General features: G+C 33.5%; 2 protein-coding genes across 2 annotated transcripts in view; one reads left to right on the forward strand and one right to left on the reverse strand.

Annotated features, from left to right (window-relative positions):
- Positions 1–8,786, forward strand: part of LOC149898038 (uncharacterized) — an 88,593-nt gene extending 79,807 nt beyond the window's left edge. Inside the window, exons 7-8 of the mRNA XM_090115930.1 lie at positions 6,306–6,404; positions 6,707–8,786. Coding sequence (XP_089972056.1) covers positions 6,306–6,404; positions 6,707–6,845 — 238 coding nt within the window. The 3' untranslated portion in view covers positions 6,846–8,786. The remainder of the gene's footprint in view (positions 1–6,305; positions 6,405–6,706) is intronic.
- Positions 8,787–20,022: 11,236 nt separating this feature from the next.
- LOC149898041 (uncharacterized) overlaps positions 20,023–24,165 on the reverse strand; it is a 29,568-nt gene continuing 25,425 nt past the window's right edge. The window contains exons 18-21 of the mRNA XM_090115899.1: positions 23,180–23,340; positions 21,667–22,556; positions 20,622–20,893; positions 20,023–20,232 (exon numbers count right to left, since the gene is read on the reverse strand). Coding sequence (XP_089972025.1) covers positions 20,638–20,893; positions 21,667–22,556; positions 23,180–23,340 — 1,307 coding nt within the window. The 3' untranslated portion in view covers positions 20,023–20,232; positions 20,622–20,637. The remainder of the gene's footprint in view (positions 20,233–20,621; positions 20,894–21,666; positions 22,557–23,179; positions 23,341–24,165) is intronic.

Here is a 24,165-nt window from a genome sequence, read left to right on the forward strand (position 1 = left end):
ATCGGTGAGATGCCTTATTCTTCGAACTGCATATGCAGCTGAGCTGAGCTTAGCAGCGGTGGTGGCAACATGGGTCCCCCATTGTAGCTTCTCATCTAGTGTCAAACCAAGAAAAACAGTAGACTCGACAGGGTATAATACCTCCCCGTTTAAAATGATATCCCTTTTGATCTTTTTTACATTTGGAAGGATAAACTCTACACAATTTGTTTTTTTTGCATTCAATAATAAATTATTAGCATTAAACCAATTAGATATGCGTAAAAGAGCAGAGTTTACTTCGTCAACATTTGTGTCATATCTATCCACATTAAATATTAATGAGGTATCATCTGCAAACAGTACTATTTCACACATATCCTGCAAATAATAAGGTAGGTCATTAATATACACTAAGAACAAAAACGGTCCTAAGATAGATCCCTGCGGAACACCAATGTTAATCGGCGCACCGCAAGATTTATCTCCATTAACAACAACGGTCTGTACCCTGTTCTGAAGATATGAAGCTATGAGGTCCTGAGATAAACCTTTGATACCATAAAAATTTAGTTTCCGTAATAGAGTGGAATGTTCTACACAGTCGAAAGCCTTAGAAAGGTCGCAGAATATCCCCAAAGCATTCTTTGAATTTTCCCATGCTTTATATATATGTGACAAAAGAGCTATTCCAGCATCAGTGGTAGAGCGCCCCCTTGTAAAACCAAACTGTTTGGCGTGCAGTAAACCATTTGAAACAAAATGACTACATAATTGGTTTAAAATCAATTTCTCGAAGACTTTGCTCAATGTTGGTAAAATAGAAATAGGCCTATAGTTATTACAGTCTTCTTGGTCACCGCTTTTGAATAAAGGAATAACTTTACTAAACTTTAATAAATCAGGGAATATACCACAGTCACAACATTGATTAAATATAAACGCTAAATGGTTGGCAATGTTTTCTATAATATTATTTACTAAATTCACAGACATTCCCCAGAGATCACATGTTTTTTTTAAGTTTAATGTTTTAAAAGTTTTAACAATTTCATCTGCAGTCACATGTCGCAATTCAAATAATACATTACACTCCGCAACATGGTCCCTCAAATAGGACTCCGCAAGCACTGATGATGAATTTAATTTTTTAGTAATACTAACAGGGACACTACTAAAGAAATCTTCAAAAGCAAGCGCAACATCAGCACTTTTGTCAATTACCCTGCCAGCATTTACAAGTTTTATGGTACTATTTGTCCGGCTTTTGCCCATTTCACCATTAATAATTGTCCAAACAGTTTTAACTTTGTTATCAGAGTTGCGTATTTTATCTCTGACATATAGACACTTGGCAGTGAAACAAACTTTTTTAAAAGTTTTTGAATAATTTCTAACATAATTATGGAATGACAAGTCTTTGTTATATTGCTTCATGCCATATAACTCATATAGAATGTTCCTGCATCTGTGTATACTAGGTGTTGCCCATTGACTAAATGGTAAATCCTTGGTGATACTTAAAGATTTAACTTTAAATATTTTTTTAAACTCATTATGAACTAAATTAAAAAGATTTGTAAACATTTCACAAGGATTATTATAAAAGGATTGATCATTCAGGTTAGGCAGTTTATTATTAATATTATCTCTAAATTTATCAATGCCTTTTTTAGTTATAGGCCTAACATTAATTCTTTTAAACTTAGGTATGCAATCCCATTCCAAAACTACTTTCTGGCCACAGTGATCTGAAGTCAGTATATTGAGGATATTTTTTTCTAGACAGTTGCAATCACAGTATATATTATCAATACAAGTTGCAGAAGTAGGTGTAATTCGTGTGGGTTCATCAAAAACTTTATACAGATTAAATGAGTGAAACAAATTAACTATTCGTGTTGCCGTCTGTGTGTGTGAAAGTAAATCAATATTAAAATCACCACATACTATTACCTTCTTTTTACTCCTGCCTAAACGCTTTAATGTTTCTTCCATGACTGTCTCAAACATATTATAGTCACTGGAAGGAGGTCTGTATACGCAAACAATAATATAACGCTCAAGCTCAACACAGGACAGTTCAATGGTGCGTTCTACAGAAAGACTTACAATGTCAGTTCGTTCTTTGCATTTAACACTATTGTGAACAAAAATAAGAGAACCTCCATGAATAGCATGTGCCCTATAGTATATACTTTTTAATTTATAATTATCAATATTTAATAACAACTGACATTGTTTAAGCCAATGTTCTGTTACACAAAATATTTTTATACTATTATGATTTAAAAATAATTCTATTTCTAATAATTTGCTAGCCAAGCCTTGAATATTTTGATGTACAATGGAAAAAGGCTGCTTAGCTGTTGTCTTACATACTAGTTTAAATCTAGCTTAGGGCTAGTTTGTCCGTCAACACTTAACCTCGGTTGATGTATATAATTACTACTACATAAAATTATAGTAGATCGATGGTCTGATACCAAACATGTACCAGACTGGTTAATAATTTTATATGCTATTAACATAGCAAGTTCTCTCTTATATCTAAATGGCAGATACACTGTATTCCTTGTCAAGCAAAAAGATTTTGTACATGAATTTATGTCAAAATATATAAATGCATCACTATGATGATTTGTTAAATTATATAATTTTAAGTTAATGTTATAGATAAATCTATATTGATTTTGTGTCAAACCAGGCAAATATGGTAATGTACACAACATAAATTTGCATTTTGTCTCACTACTAATTTTCAACATTTTTTGAAATCCTATATCAATGTCATGTTTTTTTAGATTAAGACTATCTCCATATAATATAACAACAATGCTATTTTCATTAAAACTAAAATTATCTAATGAATTCATGATATATGTAAATGAACTATTAGGAGTACAAAAATTAGTTACTTTATGCCCTAAGTTGTTAAGCAAAGCGCCAAATCCCTGACCAATGTTATCCGACAACACAATAATTTCCTGCATGGAAAGATGTTTTGTTTTACTAGATGAAATTGTTGCCGTGGATGGAATACTATGCATGTCAGTACAGTCAATGGGCTTATGGGGCGACGGTTGCTCCTTGTCACTTATGGAACACTTACATACATAGTTATTGGTTAGAGACTCGAAACGATCCATATTTTCATTGCTTAACTTTATAAGGTAATCTGCCTCTTTTATGTGCTCATTGATTTGTAACTGGGCAGCAGAATATTTTTGGTTGAGGTCATGTAATATATCATTTAATGAGTCTATTTTCTCCTTTAGTTCAGTAGTTTCCACTTCATATATCATTTTATAATGTTCTAAGTCCCTATGATATCTATCTAACTCTTTCACAAGGCTTTTATTTTTAGTTTGCAATTGTGCTACATTTCTTAATGAAAATCTATTTTTAATTACTGATTTTGTGTGCTTAATAAACCTACTTAATTTGAGATATTTTTTTAATTTGTTATGTGAATTTAACTTGATTTTTTTATTGTTTTCAAAGCCACTTAACTGTCCACATTCAACCATTTCATAAACTAAAATATCATATTTTATTTAAATTTACATAAATAAATGCATAAATAAGTAATTATGACCATTTAAAAATACATGGGTCTAATGGACCCACGACTATACACACGTAACAATTGTTCACGACTCTAGTTAAGGGTTAAGAGATGAGTACCTACTATATAGGTATATTAAGAAGAGCTGGAACGTCAACACATTTACACATTGCACATGTTAGGCCGGGAGATACTGACACAAAATTTCGGGCCATTTGTAACAGGATGGCGGTCTAGAGGGGTCTTAGTACGCAATGACTAAAAGAAAAATGATGGTCAGAACTCAGAACGCTGGTACCGGCGGACTAGTCGCGTGGGCGTTAGTCGAACTCGTCGGATAAATAGCGAAAGTCCAACGATTTGTAACACAAAAATTTTAGAATTTACCGATAGCCCTTAAAAAACATGTAGGCGGTAGTGTCATGCCATACAGTTACGATGTGACTTACAGTCCGCCATACCGACGTGAATGCGTTGATTTAAAAAAAAACAATTCAACCATTTGTACCGAGCTCACTTTTGCACAGGTAACCATCGTCGTGCAGCCATTTACTAAAATTGCCATGCCATACTTTTCGGACGATTCCAAATGGTCGCCATACCGCGGAAAACTCAAACGATTTGTAAATCGTTTGACTTTCGCTATTTATCCGACGAGTTCGACTAACGCCCACGCGACTAGTCCTCCGGTACCAGCGTTCTGAGTTCTGACCATCATTTTTCTTTTAGTCATTGCGTAATAAGACCTCTGTAGAACCACCATTCTGTTACAAATGACCTGAAATTTTGTGTCAGTATCTTCCGGCCTATGTATGTGTCATATTTTGCAATTGTTTATAAATACAGGGTGATGTAATTGGTGTAGTACGAATATCTAAAAATCTATGAAGAATTTTGTGATACAGTAAATGGAAGAATTATAGACTATTTTACAGTATTTAATAAAATCATTTAATTTTTTGTTCATTTTCATTAGAAATGTCAATTTTTCTCACCAAGGTGGAAGTTTGGATGATAAGGATCTTGTTAGAAAAATATAAATTTTGACTAAAATCGGCATTTTTTTTTTCAAAAATCAAATAACTAATTAATAATCAGAGTTATCACATTATTAAAAAAATAAGCCAAACTATACACAATTTTTACCTACTTGATGCAATCCTCAAAGATCTCAACCCAATAGAGTTACTATGGGGCATTATTAAAGGGAAAGTAGCATCACAAAATGTGAACTTTAACTTGAAAACTGTATAAGAATTATTTAGAAAGGAAGCAAATGCTATTAGTCTGGATATGTTTAGTGACGTTTGGAGAAAGACGCGAGAACACGAGGAAAAATATATTCAATTGGAACCAAAAGTAGATAATTACACTGACTCATTTATAATAACATTAAGAAATTCCGACAACGAAACATCGAGTTCTTCGAGCGATGAAAGTTACAGTGAAGTAGAAGATTACGATTATGATTAAATAGATTCTTCTTCTTCTCTATAGATACTGCTTTCTGAATTGGTGGTAAATGTTAAAACTGTTAAACTGTTATGACGATTCAAAAGTGCTTCTAGAAGAAGTCTAATTGTATAAATGTTTGAGTTTGAGTTTAAAACCGATAGTGTGAAAATTATACAATAAACATGTAACACATATTTGTTAGCGCGTATTGGTAGGTATTACGTACTTACTACAAATATAATATTTCTTAGATATCTTTACTCGACCAAAGTCAGGAATTTAATTATTATTTGATAATTGAATGATTATTAATACTTTTATCCAATTGATTATTATTAGAATAAATAATTAACTTCATCAATTGATTTACTTTTAAATTATAATTTTACAGGTAAATTATGAGAGCTTTCATAAGTAATTATATTTGCATATACATATCTACAACGCACCCATTTTACAATTCAAGTCTAAAATGAAACTAGACTCTAGAGTCGCATTTATTTTTGAACATACTGTAAGTGAAATTGCATAAGTGTGAGTACTGTGAACATGCCAGCTTTCCCTAATTGACCGATACAAGAAAATGAAAAATGTGGATTCCATTTGCCAACAATTATGTCATCAATAATTAATTTACAGTACCTATATCTACTAGTACCTATAGGTAGTATTATATCATCATCATCATCATTGTCAGCCTACACTTGTCCACTGCTGGACATAGGCCTCAGTCATGGCACGCCACTGAGCCCGGTCGTTTGCTCGTTGTCGCCAGTTTTGACCAGCAACCCTGCGGATGTCGTCACTCCACCGTGTAGCAGTATTAATATTATCTGTGCTATATCCAAGTTCTAACAATAGATACTAAAATTATTCTACCTCTAATCGGTATTCCATTAAACGTCTAGACAGACTAGTTTCCTGTTCACTGAATTTGTAAAATTTGAAGCAAGGGAATCTCAAACATTATTAATATTCATTCAACTACACTTTCAAAAGCTCTTTTAAACCATCGATAAAAGATAGGTACCTGGTTCATATTGAGTATAATAATATAACGGAAAACATACAACCAGCTCAGAAATATAGAATATTTTTTATTGAAATGTAGCTTTAGAGGTGCCACGTTCTTTGAATTGTCATCATATTGTAATTGAGTTAAGAAGATATAACATATTATCTATTTATGTTAATACCTGTGTGTAATAGATACACTGTTACTTGTTTTTATAATCAATAATAATATATCGATTCAGATACAATTTTGACAAACAAAATTAAATCATATATATGTTTGTTGCAGTGGTGACGACTACGCTTACGGCGTGTATGGAGAGCAGGAACCACGTGGTCTGCAGCCCATTGAGTACCCCGCTGATGACCCTACCAGACACACTAAAGTGTATGTACTAGAAAGTTCTTTTTTAATAGCTGTTGCTTTCTGTATTCGTAGTTCCGTTCATTTGTTTGGTTTATGTATTCAACAATCGAGCTTTTGTAATCTCTTTCCTTCACTATTTACTGGCCTACTAGTTATCAGCTCACAGAATGACACTATTTAGTTAGGATTCAATGTTTTTTCCGTCGAAATACACAATACAACATGCAAATGCATGAAAAGGAATAAATGGCAGAGCCAGGCAGAGCAAGCTCTACCCGATGTCTTTTGTTTCTATCTTTTTCTTATCGAGTTGTCTCTTGCAGAAAACCCTCTGGAGGCCGCAGCCAGGTGTCGCAGTTCTCCCGCTACTCCGACGTGATGCTGCCGCCGGCCCGCCGCGCGCTGTACCGCCCGGAGCCCTACCTGGCGCTCGCGCTGCCCGACCTCGTCCCTTACTACTGAACCCTCGCGCTGAGGACCGACACATTCCACGGGACACCCTCCCACGTACAATTTCTCAGGCTTTAAACACGATATATCAGTATTACCATATCTACTATCTACACCATATCGCTTATGCTTCGGACGCGAGCTTTTGCATTATTTTTATATATGTGAAACTGAATTTTGACGTAGACGCGATTTTATCTTGAAGAATATTTTTATAGTGTAAGATTAGTATCTTCTAGGACTTCCAGATGACAATAATTCCCTTTTGATTGATTAACGTATACACGATCAATTACTCTCGCCGGTCAGCCGGCGAAGACAATAATTTAATCGTATTTAGAGTTTTACAATCGGTGTTTATTAGATTAAGAAATAAAATGTTTGTTAGAATAATTAAATTATCGGCCCGCGGGTCGCTGTTTGAAGCTTGCTTACTGTCTCATCGTGTGGTCTCGACTTCGAGCGCGAATCTTCCACGGGGTTTAGTCTGAGCCCGACGACTTCGTGGAATTCCCTTTCCGCGACAATAATACACAAAATGTTAAGTCTGTACATTTATTTTATATAATACATATTATTTTTATTAAATATAACGTTTATGAAGGTACATTCTAGTCAATCCTGGTCAATAATTTCGAAAGAACGACTGTTAGCACAAAATTGATTTTACATGCATTTATTATAAATATAACATGAATAAATATTAATCCCGTAGTTTGTTTGAATATTTATATAAATAATTATTGTTGTGATTAGTCGCTAAGATTATTACCATAATATTTAATATTGTGTTTTTCAAAAGCCTTCGAGACGGCTAAGTCGGTTTCGGCTGTGCGGGGCGCGCGAAAAGAAATTTGCAATTTTTGGGTAATAAATGGTTTGCACAACCGGATCCCGACAAATAATGCTTTAACTACATTTAAATGTTTCATGTTTATAATAGATTATTTGTAAATTAGCAAAGCGCGACACGCGCTCTTTTATCGATAATCATGCTAGGTGGTAGGTTTATATGCAGCCTAATGTAACATGTCCATAAACAATGTTGCGTTTTAAAAAAGAAATAGATTAGGAATCATTTTGAAAATGGAATTAAATACATTGACAGGGCCGCGCAACGGCGTAATGGCGGCTATCGATATTTTTTTTAATTGTTTTTCACTGAAATAGGCTGCGAGGAGAAGTTGTTAACTATTTACTTATTAGATATTTATACTTATGTATTTATTGTGTCAAATCTTTCGACTTGTATAACGACGTACACCGTCGGCATATTAAACTTACAGACTATAAAATTTGGCTTTAAAATATTGTATTACTTACATTACAGCTTTAAGCTAGTCAATCTATTCGTTATCCTTCTATTAATTAATGGACGCACGTCCTATCCTACATTACTATTGTATACAATATAATTTATTTATATATAATATTTTAACAATATTCTGTAGAAATTTACAAACTTATTTTATTATCTATGGATCGATTTAATGTTTAGGATCTTGTTTAGCATGTCATACATATTCTGAAACTTAAATGTTAAAAAAAAATTGGTGTACTTAGATCGTGCGCTACATATCTGCAGTAAGCGATACATATGTAATATCATATCAAAATTTTAAAAATAAATTTTGAGAATCAATTTGTGGAAGCTACGACAAAGTCCTGTGGCGTTCTCGATTGGAAAATGTTAATTAATGGATACCACAGAGATATTGTTTGAGCTTTCACAAATCATAGTTTAAATATTAATTGACAATAATGTATGCTAATATAATACGGCATAATTGTAAACGTCGACAATAAATAAGAGGAATCTTTGACAATAAAGTGTTTAGAGAGGAAAAAAATAATTGTACTTAAGATACATATTGTAATTATCCATAGTATTAATATTTAAAATTTTAATTGGTGTTTTCGTTTTTCGAAATAAAAATAGTCACATACTCCAGAGCAGAATGTTTTTTTATTTATCCCCTCCAAGATTTTATCCAAATATCCTATCCATGTCCTTATTTGTCTTTTTTAGGTAGGTATGTGAAACTTCTTTAGGCGCGTTGAGAGTAAAATTTCAAGGTCGCGTCATGGCATTACCGTCACATCATGGAGTAAGGCGACGATTTTGGTATCTTTGAATCTTGCCAAAGAAGTATTACTTCTGACACGTATGCTCGGCACACATGCTCTTTTTCATCTTACACAAGATTAAAGATCATAAGCTTTAAAAGACAGAAGCGCCTTGGGTTCAATCCACGATGGAGACAAAATACGTATTGCTCTAGAAAATAAAGCTTACCTGATAAAATAAATGGTTCTGTGAAATATTTTAATGGCTTTTTTTGCTTTATATCAAGGACAGACTTTTAAATGCTGATTAGAGCCATAATAATTCTCACAAGCATGCAATAAATTTCGCTTTTGGTACTTCAGTTTGAAAAACTTAGTTGAAATAGAATCCTACTCAAAGAAAAAAATAAGATAGTAAATTTAAGGTACATCAAAGTCTGAAAAGTTCCTAATATTAGACTTGTTCTGAATAGGTATCTCATTTGAACATGAATACCTATAAGTAACTAAGTAGTTATAACTTTTATTAATAATAATATGTAAATTTGAAATAAGTGAGTACCTAGCTATTCCTTTTACAATCACGTACTTAATATCTCGAATATTGAAAAAGAGAAAAATATTTATCGCAAATTATAATTACATATGTTACCGGCCAAACCCGATTTCAGGACAAACTAGTTTTGCCTAGGCTAAACTAGTCAAAACTATACACGATCGGATGAACTAGTATAGCCTAGGCCAAACTAGTTCATCCTAAGACCAATAGGATAAATCAGTTCAGGCTAGGCCATACTATAGTTTATCCTAAAATAAATACGTTAGGTTTAGGTTAGGTTAGCCGTTAGGATAGGTTAGGTTAGGTTTCTTAAAAAAAACTACACAGAAATAGGAGCCCAGCGAAGCGGGGCTCCGTCTAAAATCCGAATAAAAATGGCCTAGCATGAACTGATTTATCCTATTGGTCTTAGGATGAACTAGTTTGGCCTAGGCTATACCAGTTCACCCGATCGTGTTTTAGCCTAGGCAAAACTAGTTTGTCCTGAAATCGGGTTTGGCCGGTAACAATAATATTACTTATCATAACCGATTATCTCGTAAAATATACGCAAATTTTCATCGTTTAAATTATAGCAGCGTTTGTTCGTCGCTTCAAATCAATTATCAAATCCACGTAGAGGCACAGCAAATTTCATTAAAATAAAACAGTCGTTTAGGAGGAATTCAGTGATAAACACGTGCATAGAAGAAAAATAAAGTAACACAACCCAGCAATCCAGTTAGCGTTCACAGTATAAAAAGGGAAGAAAGAAACAAAATGCTTAAGAAGACCTAAAAAACAATTTCTTACTCATTAATAAGTTTACAATTATTACTTTGAATGTTACCTACGTAAAAATTATTTGTTCAAATGTCACGTAAATCTAATGATCAACATCCATGGGATTTTGCCACGATTTTGCCATTATAATATTATATTATACCAAGCAAACTCAAACTCAACCTCAAACATTTATTTATTCAATTAGACTTCTTCGAGAAGCACTTTTGAAACGTCAATACATAATTTTAACATCTACCACCGATTCGGAAAGCAGTATCTATGGAGAAGAACCGACAAGAAAGTTTTCTTTTAGATCATTTCAGTATTACAATTTAATTTTACAAAATATGTAACTGTAAGTACATATATGCCAAAGAACTGTCCTGTGGTTATTACGCGAGAACCCTCCATGGGTTTTTATCTTCCATATTTTTAGTTTATGTATATAGGTTATGTAGCAGTTTATGCTGTTTATGTATGTTGTTGTATCAAGATACTGCCTGAACTAAGTACGTACATACCTAGTTATTTATTTTAAGTATTTCTCTCCATCTCAATAAATAAAAATAGGAAATTTCTCAGAGAAGTGAGGACAAGTCAACAGTATTAAAATCCTTATCAATAATGGTTTAATTATTGATAAGAGTGTAGGTTTAAATACCTTTGAATGTCGGTATGAATCATAAGGTTCCACCTACGGAGATACCTAAGGGAATAAATATATTTATTTTTCTGAGTAGTACCCACCGAAGTAAGATTGACTTTATGTCAATTCTCTGTAGTATAAATTGCGTTCTGAATCGATGGTTCCTAATTGCTGTCAGCAATTTGCTGATACCTGCCCCCTAGATAACGTATCTACAGCTTACGTCAATCTAATACATTCGTAGTCTATTCTATTGAACGCTACGCTAACAGAAAGCCACTTGACGAGGGGGCAGTAGTGCCTGTAGTAATAGGTATATTAAACGTAGGAATGTAATTTCCCACTGAGCTGCCATTTAGGTAAACAGAAATCTACTCAATTTAAAAAAATCTAAACCGCCTTCAAATTATCTGAACTGGCTAAAATTTAAATGTCGAAAAAAGAGAGGAATCATCAAAATCGGTCGCAGGCCGTTCTGACTTCTGAATTAACAAATTAAAAAAAAAATACAGTCGAATTGTGAATCCCATTATTGAAGGCATTGATAAAAGTAGATAGAAATTCAAAATTGAAATAAACACACTGTCATATGTTTTTTTTTATAATTTGCTGCTAGATAATACCTAATGCGTGGTTCATGAAATGTTTCCTTTCGTTTGTTTTTCATTACAATGATTTATAAGTCGTTTATACAATCAATACACGTTCTTCAAACGCCTCTGCACTTAACGCCTTTCATGACATTTCATACTTAGCATCGACGTGACAGATGGAAAAAATAACAAGTACGAAATATACAAAAACAAATTTATATACCTATAGGACCTACTATAGGGGGAAATTATAGGTACCTAAGTTGTAAATTCCATTTGAAAAAGTAATGTAAGAATGTAGAAATTACTTATGTAATAGGAATGTAGAAATTACCTAGGTATATGAATCTTTTATAATTTGTCTAAGAAAACTATAAATAGGTAGATAAGATTTTATATATAGTGTAATACATATTTAGAAACTTAAGCGAGCATGCTTTTACAAGTATGTATTCAGGTGTAGACTCTATAGAACACGATAACTGTTTTCCTAAGGAGCATTTAGACCACACGAACATAGAGTTAGAGCTAGAGCAAGAGCATTCTTTCGATATCTTTTAGTGTAAATGAAAAGTCGTGTTCAGTGTTGTTCAGTATTAGAACATTGCATAGAATCTTATCGAACGCACTAAGAACAACAAAAGAATGCTCTACGCCTGTTTACACCAAAAGAATTTGACATAGTGGGGTTAGAATGATTTCGCTCGTTTGATCTAAATGCACCGGATGTAAGTTTGTCGAAACAAAGACAAAAGTTGAATATTAAACATATTATGGTGTATATTATACATAATATATTATACATAGAATATTATACATAGTATACTTATTATACAGGTATGTTAATAAAGAGGTAGGTAGGTATATCATATGTGTTAATAAAGAGGTAGTTAGGTATGCAAATAAAACACTGGTTTATTTATATATTCATTTATTGGCTTGAGTAACAGAAAATCATAGGTGCAACATGTTCATTACTACAATAAAGCTAGAACGAAAGAGCAAACAAAAATACTCTTATTTTACAGATCTTATTTTTGCCATTATAAATAATAACAACACTTTGAAAGCGTTCGAAAAGAATTATTTATACAATAAATAGGTAGGTATAATTACCTAAATTCTATGATAATTAACATGTTCTTATAGGCTTATAATAAAATCAGTATAACGTGCTTACAACATACCTATCCAAGAGGAAAGTTACAAAAAAGTACCTCCTAGCAAGAAATTTCGCCGGCACAAAATGTAGTTAAGTATTGGGACGAATTATTTCGCAATCCGCTTCCACTGGAGGAAAACTGAAATATTAGGAAGTTCGGAACTTTGGGAATTGACTTTCGCAATACTTCAGCTGTACTTGTAAATTAAATACCTATCGGAATTTCGCCTGATTGTTCGTAAATTAGGGTTTCATAACGTTTCTTCGTCTTGGATAGGATTTCATTTCAGGTCAAGTACTTAGGTTTCCTCATCAATCATTTTGAAACAACTTTTCTTACTGTTTTCTCATGGCTAACGAGTGGCGAGTCAATTTTTGTGTAAGAATTGTTTTTTTTTTTCATCTTTGATTTTGCATTTATATCGTAACTACGTGTTAATAAATTATATGAATAACCTAAACTAACCAATAGGTTGCAGGTTACCTATTTGAATTGTACTTAGGCTTTTTTTTGTGGTGTTTCTCGATGTAAGCCAGAAGGCCTGCTACATCTTAACGTGAACGCGTTATATTATAGATCTAGAGGATTTTTTTTTCTTAAGCACAGTACTTATATTTTTATTGCTTATTACAAAGTTTTATTTTATTTTATTTTAGTACTTATTTTCCTATACTTTTAGAAGCTGGCTTGCAAAAACTTGTGAATTCTTACGGATAGCGTGGGTAGACTATCGATAACTTTACCAAGGGACGAGGGAAGCTATTCCTTTGTTCTATTTATATTTTGTACTAGAATGATCAATACGCATTCAATCGACTCTTTTCAAGAAAAATCTATCGATTTTGTAAAAAGTACTTAACGATTGCCTCGGCTTCGTCTGGTTTCACAAGGGAAGAAAAAGCTTGTTACTCAAATATTATATGGCTTAGTATCGGTAAAATTATTCTAAAAATCAGTTTAGTAGATTCAGACCTCATAATTCTTACCTTTATACAATTACTATAGAGAGCATAGATATTGTCCCGAAAAAGATATTATTTGCTTGTGCATTGTTATTTGTTCATAATAGGATAGAAATATCAAATAATATATTGAATCACTGTACTCTTTAATTTCCAGATAAGGTAAGTACTTCATATGTATAGGTAATAAAATAAAACAACAAACACATATACAATTTCTTATATATTTTTACATTTCAAATAATACAGGCGGTTACATAAAATAAATAGGTCTTCATACGATTTACATAGTCAAATGTGATGTACAAAACATTAAAGTTATAACTACTAGGAGTTTTATAATACTAATCTGTACATAGGGTATAGAAATAAAAAAAATATCACTACACAAGTATAACGACAGCATCAGCCCGAAATACTTCCGATTATAATATATTGAAGATTTGGGCACATTCTTTTTTACATTCAGGAGTCAGGACCGATCATGTGCGCGGGAAAAACAAAACGTCAAATTTTTGGCGGGAAATATAAGTGACACTTGACAATCAATGTTGCCATGAAACTTTAATAATATCGCTTCTCACATTCACTAGACATCTATAAATTAAAAGTTTTACGTATCACATGACAAAAGCCAATTTAATGTAATTTTAAAATAGAAACAAACGTGCATATTTCGACATCTAGACATTTTTTAATTAATCCTCCCGCGAATTTATAATAGTGAACACATTACGAGTTCATGATATTCTTAACCTATAAATGTGATCAAAAAGGACGAATAATAAAAAACATGATTTTTTAAATGGAATAAAGGTATCAGACCAGAATACTGATCGCATATTGCACTATACATCAGGGAGTCAGCCTTAACTTTGTAAAACAAGTGTTGAAATAAAAAAAAGTTACTACTAATGTATAAATTATAAAAATAATCGTGGTTGATTAACGCGACTTCTAATTGTGTTAAAAAATTATTTAAATACAATAAATGTACACTTGAGTAAAATAAAAAATGTAACTTCAAAATTCAATTAGTTACATTTGATTCACCAACTTTGACTTGGATAAAAAAATCACGAAATCAACCAAAGTTAGTAATGTGTAAAACTAATTGTAAACATCGTTGGTATATAAAATGCAGTTAGTAATAAACTTAAAGTGTCTACTTAATTTAAATTGTGCTTTACTTAACAAAAAGTGAAAATACGTTGCGCAGCATCGTTTTGTCTCAAACTCAATCATAGATGGTACCACTAGAATTCAAATGTCATCTATTCCTAAACGAAAAAAAAAACGACACACGATTGATGTCAAAAATTATAACCCAAAAAGTAGGAAAAGGTGTTTTTGATGTCAAAAAATATACTCAACAAGTACAAAAAGTCTGTTTAAGAAAAATAAAACAGTATTGCCCTTGCAATAAATCACTGTCATTTTAACGTGATAACGTTTTTAAAATCGTTTTAGTCGGGTGACATGTTAGAAACTTGTGTCACACCAAAACCTCACGAGCGCAATCGCAGGTATAACGAGAGAGAGACGGACCAATCTCCCGTCTCATCTCGAGCGCTGCCACCAATAAGACGTTATCACGTAAACATCTCGATCGTAAACCTACTTTACAAACAACCAATTTTTTTAAGTAGCGAAGTATATAACGCAACCAGACGAAACAAAAAAATGGGGGAGGAGATATAACAATAATTAAAGATCACTATAAGGATCGGGGTATAGGATATCCAATTTTTCCAGTAAAATGGAATGCATATAATATACGGAACTGTTATTGGCACTTATCAAGACGGTTTACGGAAGAATAAAAAGATTGTGGGATTATCTCGCCACAGGGTGACAGTTTATACTTATATCTCACTCTTATTGTGAAAATTGATATTAGATTCCTTGTATATGAAAGAGATAGATATACGAATAGTTGATTGTATGAAAATGTGGAGAATTTCACATGGAAAGGGACCTTTTTAAATTTTTATTCAATTTTTAGTCTATTTGATATTTATTTTTGTGCCTTATTTGGATTAGTTATGGTACTTTCTTCTTATGGAAAGTTATCGTAAATCAAGTTACAAATTCATATTCAACAAAATAACACCCACTAGCTTTCATAATATCATGCATCAACTATTGTATATCCCCCTTAATATATCGAATATCCATCTGGAACCTTACATCAATGACAAACAAGACAATCAATGATCACCCTTATACATTTGTGAGATAAGTATCAAAATCTTGTAACCAATAAAAAAAACTGCCAAAAGGCGAAGAGGCTGACTATGAAGTTAAGAAGTTTTAATACGAATACAAAATGCGTTAATATAAAAACAATTGAGCTAAGCGAAACATCTATATTGTATACGGAATAAAATTCAAACTAACTACGTATATACTAAGCCTAAAATGGCACATTTAAGAGCTTTCAGTGCAGAGACCTTGCCCAGTCTGTTATTATTACTTAGCTGTATCACAGTGCTAAAAACTAGTGTATTCCTTAAAGCCTTTTTGGTATAGATGTTACTTAAATTTGTGCAGAATATAGGTAAAATTACACATTTATTTCAGAACAGGTCAGAAGTTAAAAAACTCCAATGTTTTGTTGTTCTAAAAAATGTATCCTGGATCCATGGAAGTCTGTCAAAAATTTATGTCGGAAGTAAAAAGGGAGCATTGTAAATTGACATTCTCTGGAGGACTTTATGGAGGGGATATTTTTAGACCATATTATTTTAGCGGAGAACGACTACTTACAGCCGATGCAACAAATATAAGTAGAAAGGCTTTAAAAATTCATCACTGTGATACAAAGTCTCCTCCCATGATATGAAAGATCTCAATATAAATTTGCGCTTTCACCTATCATATATACACCTATAGCCTTTCACAACGGTCATCGGTAATCCTTATATTTTCTTAAAATTCTCGACTTTTTCAAGTCCAGAAATAGTCACTTTGTATAATTCCTTAATCGAGAATAACACGAACTTATAAAAATCACTATTATCGAGTATTAGGCATGTTATCAAACTAAAACTATGGACTAACTTCCAGACTACTATAAATTTTTAGTCATTTATATATTTGCCATGGTTATATAAACCACAAGCGTAGCAAGGGCGGAAAACTAGTATCGAAGGCAAAAGAGTATATATGTCTATTCTGCAAACTGCAATATAAAATATTAAGTTCTAATAATAATAAAAATCTAATCGATAACTCATGATAAACACCTATAAATCTATATTTTATATACATTTGTAATAGTCCGGGATACATCGCCCATTTTTGCAAGTGATTACTATCAAGCTAATTTTTCGTGAGTAGCTTTATTTTGATGAGATGCCCAATAATTTCATGTACAAAACTCTCGATTGTGGTAGCTACCAGAGGAAACAAGGATAAAATATTTTGATTTGATGGTTCTCAAATATTAATTAGGTACTAACTGAATGTTTTTTTTGTTCAATCTCAAGATAATTATCTAAATTATTCGAAAAAATATTTTTGTCCTACAAAATCTATGGTTTGATCAAAGAGTCCCCCTTTCCAATGTGTATCGATAACGAAGTCATCATAAATGATTACTAACCAGCTGATTTTTTTATTTTCACTTATTTAATACTTATATAATTCAACAGACATATTGTCCTACAAATTGCGTAATAAATATTTGAGAACCGTCAAATCAAAATTTTTTATCCTTGTTACCTCTGTAAGCTACCACAATCGAGAGTTTCGTACATGAAATTATTGGGCATCTCATCAAAATAAAGCTACTCACGAAAAATTAGCTTGATAGTAATCACTTGCAAAAATGGGCGATGTATCCCGGACTATAATATAATTCCTACTCCGGAAATTATGCAAAGTGACTGGAAAGCTGCCATCGTTTTTATATATTTATCTGCGTTAACATCGATTGAATTACGACTTTATTCTTTGCACTTAGAAGTTAATTTTGAATAACATTACATACGCAAAAATTTCGCCTCCATTCCTTGGAAAAGCCTTATCCAATCATACATCGAACAAAACCACATAATTGACCAATCAAAAGCATTCCTTATACAATAGATTAACGAATACTGGACCATATATTAATAGGAATAACGTCGATTTTCACTTATCATATGTGACTTGGAAAGAATTTCGACCATATATGGTTTAAATATTTAATGATCTAGTAATTTTGGACAGTTAAACGCGAATTTTTAATTTTAACACTGGAAATCCAAATATTTAGAATGAGTAATGTGATTTATCTATTTATGTGATATTATCAAATCTAGTAAACTTTTGATAGATCAGTCAGGACAACATGCATTTATCTTTAGGTATATAATTTTAATACCTATATTTTGTTGTTCTTTTATATCCAAAATGTTCCTTCGATTGCTCTTACAACCTCAACCTCACCATTTTTAATTGAGTAAATTTCAATGTATAGAGTAGTTTATAGAGTATAACTCGTACCAATAAATGTAGGCATATTGCAATTGTAACCGTTGTTAGAGTGAGCGAGATAGCTAATCTCGTTTTATTAAAGTGTGAAAGAGAAGACACTTCTTTTAATACTTTATTGGCACGGGTTATACATTAGTTTTTTTAAGATAGCGTTGTTTTTTACACAAAGCTGTATCCTAATACTAATTACGATATTTTCTATTGGATTATAATGGGCCTTTAATTTCATAGTATAGAAAAATAGCAAAACAAGTCTAGGATATTATTATTATAATATGTCTAGATAAAAAACCCTGGATATATGTTTTTTATTAATATCAGAACTAAGTGTTGCCCATTTAAAGATATTTAATGTATTTTCGATTAATTTTCATCCGATATAAATTAAATATCTTTAAATACAGCAATTACAAATGTGTTTTGCTCCATTCTTTTAATGTAAAATTATTTTCTTACTGACTGTTGAATTTTGACGTTTTGATAAGTAATGTCAAATCTCAACCGTTTAAAAGAAAAATATTTTACAAAATAGGAATATAGCATTAGTGATGCATCTAACTGATAATAGTGTATTTTATTTAATTTGAGGGTAGTCTGTTACATTGCTTAATGTACAAACATACATATGTATTTATTGAGTTTTTTCTCAAACTCTCGTATGTGTGTTGTGTTTTCACTTTGGATACACTGAACCGTTTTAGATGAATTTTGAAATATTTTTACCTCTACAATATTTGTATACGCCGAACATTTAATCAATTTAATGACTTTTGGTTGTTAATAAAAACCATTATTGAATAATCTCACTTTTAACAATACATTAAACCGTTCAAGAAACATACAATATCTGCATACAGTACGATTTAAACTTAATGGCAGCTCGGAACATCGTACGATTCGAGGCGCAGAAAACAATTTTAGGTATTAGCGGGACGTTAAGGGACCTTCCCCTCTAGACAAGTGGCTTTCTATTAGCGTAAAGTTCAATAGAATAGATTATGAATGTATGAGATTGACGTTTGATTACGACGACGACGACGATTGATTACGTCAATCTCATACATTAATAATCTATTCTATTGAACTTTACGCTAATAGAAAGCCACTTGTCTAGGGGGGCTGAGCCGTGTGCGCACTCGCACCTAACTTCCGAACCGCCATTAAGTTTGAATCGAACTGTACTATTCGATATATTTATTACACGCATTTAAATAACTAGAGTCTGTGTGTTAGTTAAGATAGCTAAACTGCTGTACCATATATGATAAATTGGTAAAAATCTAGGTAGGTTTTTGTTAATAAATTTGAATACGTTTAATAAACATATATTATATCTATACATCAGGGTACATTTAAATGGGAGGAGAATGCTTTAAGAAAATCGTTTATTTATTTTCCTGTATGTAAAATATAAGCATACATATGGCCATTTTTAAGTTTTATAAATCAAAATACCACGTGGGTACTTATAAAATAAATATATTGCTTCCAGTAATACTTTCACTAATCTTTGATTTATACTTTCTAATAAATACGCTATTTCATAGAACATTCTCCCCCCATTTTTTGTATGTTTGTCCGCTCTAAACCTACTAACTTGTGTTTACATTACTCACACAACCTCATCTTATTACATAAGAGACGAAACTTTAACTTGATCTAGGTTATTTGCCAATGAATTACATCAACTACGTATATTTTATATGTATATAGGATATGGCCAATGTTAGCGCCAATGTTTGCTTAGAAATGTGATAATAAACAAACTTTTGAATTGAAATATGTTTTATTTATTTCAACGAACAACTCGTTTTCTTGATAAAATAAGGTCCACACGGACATCAGAGACATAATATTTAAACGTGATAATAATCTTCAAATTACTTTCGTAATACGTGGCCTTGTATAGAAACGCAATTTTTTTCTATGTGTCTCTAGAACAATAACTGTGACATATAAATATTTAAACATATTGATAAAACTTTCAATTGCATCAACACGAGTTCTTCATAAACCATCACAAACATTGGCCAACATTGGCCAACCAGTGGGCCAACATTTGGATACGGCATTACCAACGTTTGGTCAAATAATACTTCGCTACCGCACAACGCACTGAGTATTTACACTACGTATCAGACTCTTTGTGATGCGCTCGTGACCTGCAAACGAAAATGGACGTTATTTATTGAGACATAAGATTCTATTTCGAATGACCAAGATGTTAGCTGGTAGAAGTTGTTTTACTAGGGATGGGACAGTGCTATAATCATTTTGCAGATGTTATAAATATTTGTTACAATTGAAATTAATGGTAACATTAAGTTAGTAATTGTATTATTATTATTATTTTTTAGTTTTCGATTTTGTAAGATCGACTGGACAATATTTTTCAAGTGTTGATTCAAGTGGCTTGTTTGTTAATTATTATAATTATGGTTCTTTACATATTCACAAATTACCTTGTAGTTAATCTGCTCAATTTCAAATTGCGGTTATAACTGGTGGGGGGAGGGGGCATGCTGCTTGTAATGCACACTACATACATTACCTTAGTATCTATGGGCTCAGCTGATCGCAGGCAGCCGCGGGCCGTACACAGCCAGCGCACAGTAGCAGGCCAACAAAGCCCGGGGGGGGAAGGCTGGCAGCGCGGGGTGGGGGGAGGATCTCGCGTGCGCTTGCAGTGCGCACGCGCAGTACACGTCTGCGGTGCGGCACGGGGGCGCGTGTTCGGCTCCCGGCTCGTGTATGGCGGGGTTGCGGGCGCCGCCGCATGCTGCGCTTAGTGCGCAGAAGGAAAGCGCGCGCCAACCGCCCAGTCTGACAGAATTTTATATAAATAAATAAATAAATCGTTTATTTGCAAGTGAACATGGTATACATAGGTGTTAAAATACATTATTTTATTTGAGTATACAGGGTGTCCCACTGTTGGTATACTAAGCACAAAGGAGGTTATAGTTTTGCATACGCTGAGTACGTAAAAAATACTTATAAAATTCCAGACGCATTTTTTTTTCAAATAGATGAATTTTTAAAACTCTATGTGTACACCCATAACAAGCAACCCGCCCAACTTTGCCACCAGCACGTGAGCTATCGTTTAAGATTATGTTTTCATAGAGAAAATGCTCACATTAGAGAAGCAGTATATGCCGGCTGCGCGAAGCTAGAGAAGAAAATATGAATTTTCAGGAAAAAATTATCGATAATTTTTTGACTTAATTTTGTTGTTTAAGTATTTTTTACATGATCAGTGTATGCAAGACTACAAGTCCCTTCGCGCTTAGTATACCAATAGTGGGACACCCTGTATACATAATATGTTCTATGCGAACAATTTGTCTATGTATCACACATTGTCTATGTTACACATTCATAACTAACACTGATTGGTGCGTTTGGACTTTGGTATAAAAATAGTTGAATTTAGATAAATATGCGCTATTTTTAGTTTAATTGATGAGAAGTTAACACTAAAAATCAGTTTGTATTCATTCTATAGGTTGAATTAATGATAACTTAAATCAAATTTGAAAATTTATATTTTACCCAAAGAGAACATTTTCGAAATAAGTAAAGCCTATACTCACTTGTCAACAACAACCACAGGCCCGTTCTTATACTCCATCTGGCAGCCAGCCACGAACTCTATCAGCGCAAACGAGTCCTTATACGGCTCGACCAATCTATCCAACGCCTTTTCCCTTTCACTCCCACTCCCTTCCCTTACTGCCCTCACGAATTCATTATCATCTGGCGACCCAGGAGTATATTCCGTGGTATCTCCATTCAACCAGCCACAGCACCGTATGAACTTAACACTTAATTGATAATCGTCCTGCAACGAATGCACACTAACGTTCGTCACTTCGATCACTCTGTCCGCGGGCACATCGTCACTGACACTGTCGACGCGCTCGAAATAATAACATGGCCTGTGGAGTTCCATTTCTTCTTCTACGGTTAGGGAAGGTTCTATGGGAGGGGGAGGGGGTGCTTCCTCTGGTGGGGAGCCAGCTGACCGCGCTCCCCACTCGGGGAACTTAAACTTCGTTGGCGAACTCAATTTGAAGTTTTTCAGCGACATTTTTGACGGGCTTCTAGGCGATTTTGGGCCGTTTTTCTTTTCTTGTAGGGAAGAGAATAGATCGCCGTTGGCTATTGATTTGCGCGCTGATAGGTCTCTGCTGCCGTTTAAGGAATCTAGGCGTAATTCTGTTCTGTCGAAGCGGTAGGCCGGTTCCGGGTCTGTGATTGGCGAATTGCTCTCTGGGATGAGTCGTTCATCGTCCGCGCACTCCGAGCCTTCCTGCCGCCTGTAACCATTGACTTCTGGTGATTGTGCTTCCACTGGTGTTTCGGTTGCTTTTCTGTCTGGCCGCCGATGTGCCACGTATGTTTCTTTTGACACAAAACTCGCTCTGAAGTTCGCGATGAACAGCTCCCTGTCATCTTCCGTCGGCCAGAACACGTCGCAATCCTGTAATGCATTGCAAGATATAAAAATCGAATATATAATTATCTTATCTGGTTGTAATAACACTTGAATTGTTTATTTCACTGTTATATAAATTCTGCCCTTTTTATTTGTGTAAACATGTAGTATATTACAACAAAAATGTAGTATATTGATTATGTTTTTCTTTCGTTTATGTTTAATTGTATAAGTGTTATTAATGCGAATGTTGTGTACACCTATAATTGAGAAATACATTGGATACAATTAATTAGATAATGTCTAATATATAATGTAATGTGTATTTATTGTTGTGTGTTCCATAAATAAATAAATAAATAAATATTTCGGGACAATTTTCACACACGGCACGATCTGATCCCATACTAAGCTTTCGCTTGTGTTATGGAAACCAGATGGCTGATAAACATACATATATAATTTTAAATAAATACTTATATAGATAATTAACACCCAGACACAGAGCAAACATCTATGTTCATCACACAAATATTTGCCCCGGGTGGGGATCGAACCCACGATCTCTGGCTTGGAAGGCAGGGCCACTACCAACCAAGCCAACCGGCCAGTCAAATAAATAAATAAATAAACATATCAGCGGGTGCTGCGCCCCTTGGGCTACAGACCTCGTCCCCATGCGGCTGCTCCGGCAGCACGAGCACCAGCTGCCCCGTGTGGTCCCACAGCAGCCGCCACAGCTCGCCCGCCCCACCCGGGTGCTGCGCCACCGCGTACTCGCGCATGCGCCGTCTGCCGCAAACCCATGACGCGTTCACGTACTCGCTGCCTGCGCACGCACAAAATGCAAAAAAAAATTAAAAAAAGTTCACAAAATTACTTCGAACTAAAAAATACATGTCTAGGTGAAAAGTTAATACACAACAGAAAAGAGCGCGTGTGCCAAGCACTTTGTTGTGTGCTTTAAACTCGATTTTGTCAGAAGTGAAACTTCTTAGGCAAGATTCAAGACAACATTCAAAGATACCAAAAAAAACGTTTAAATGGGCAACTGCAACCTGCTGCAGAGGACAGTCGCCCTGGACAGTATCGTTTTACAGATACCAAAATCGTCGCCTTCCTCCATGACGAGACGGTATTGCCATAAAATGTTACTTTCAACGCGCCTAAACAAGTTTCACTTAAAAATAAAATCTTAAGATTAAAGAAACAATGTCAAAATATACACAAAAAAAGGATGTTAGAGATGATGTGAAAAGCTAGTAGGTACGCAAAATATATACGTACACACAAATGTTAGGATCTATGTGAAATTCTACTACGGAAAAAATACACAAGACACATAAAAAATTGATGTTAGAAATAGAAGTAGCAATAAAATATAGAAAAGCCTATAAGTACAAAAGAATTACACTTGTTCAATAAAGGTTGAAGTTGAAAACAATGTGAAAATATAGTGCAAAAAATACATAATTGGCACGAAAAAAGATGTTTCAAAAAACATAAAAATCTGCGAATAACACTTTTAAATTAAATAAAATCAAATACACGGTACAAAATAAGCCATAAGCTACATTTTATCCCCGAAATCCCACAGGAACAGGAACTATGCGGGTTTTTTTAAACGCAGGCAAAGCCACGCACGGAAAGCTAG

Source organism: Colias eurytheme, chromosome 24 (assembly GCF_061535395.1).
Source record: "Colias eurytheme isolate Ceu_HAF_F1 chromosome 24, ilColEury1 Martin Lab GWU primary, whole genome shotgun sequence".
Classification (NCBI taxonomy): domain Eukaryota; kingdom Metazoa; phylum Arthropoda; class Insecta; order Lepidoptera; family Pieridae; genus Colias; species Colias eurytheme.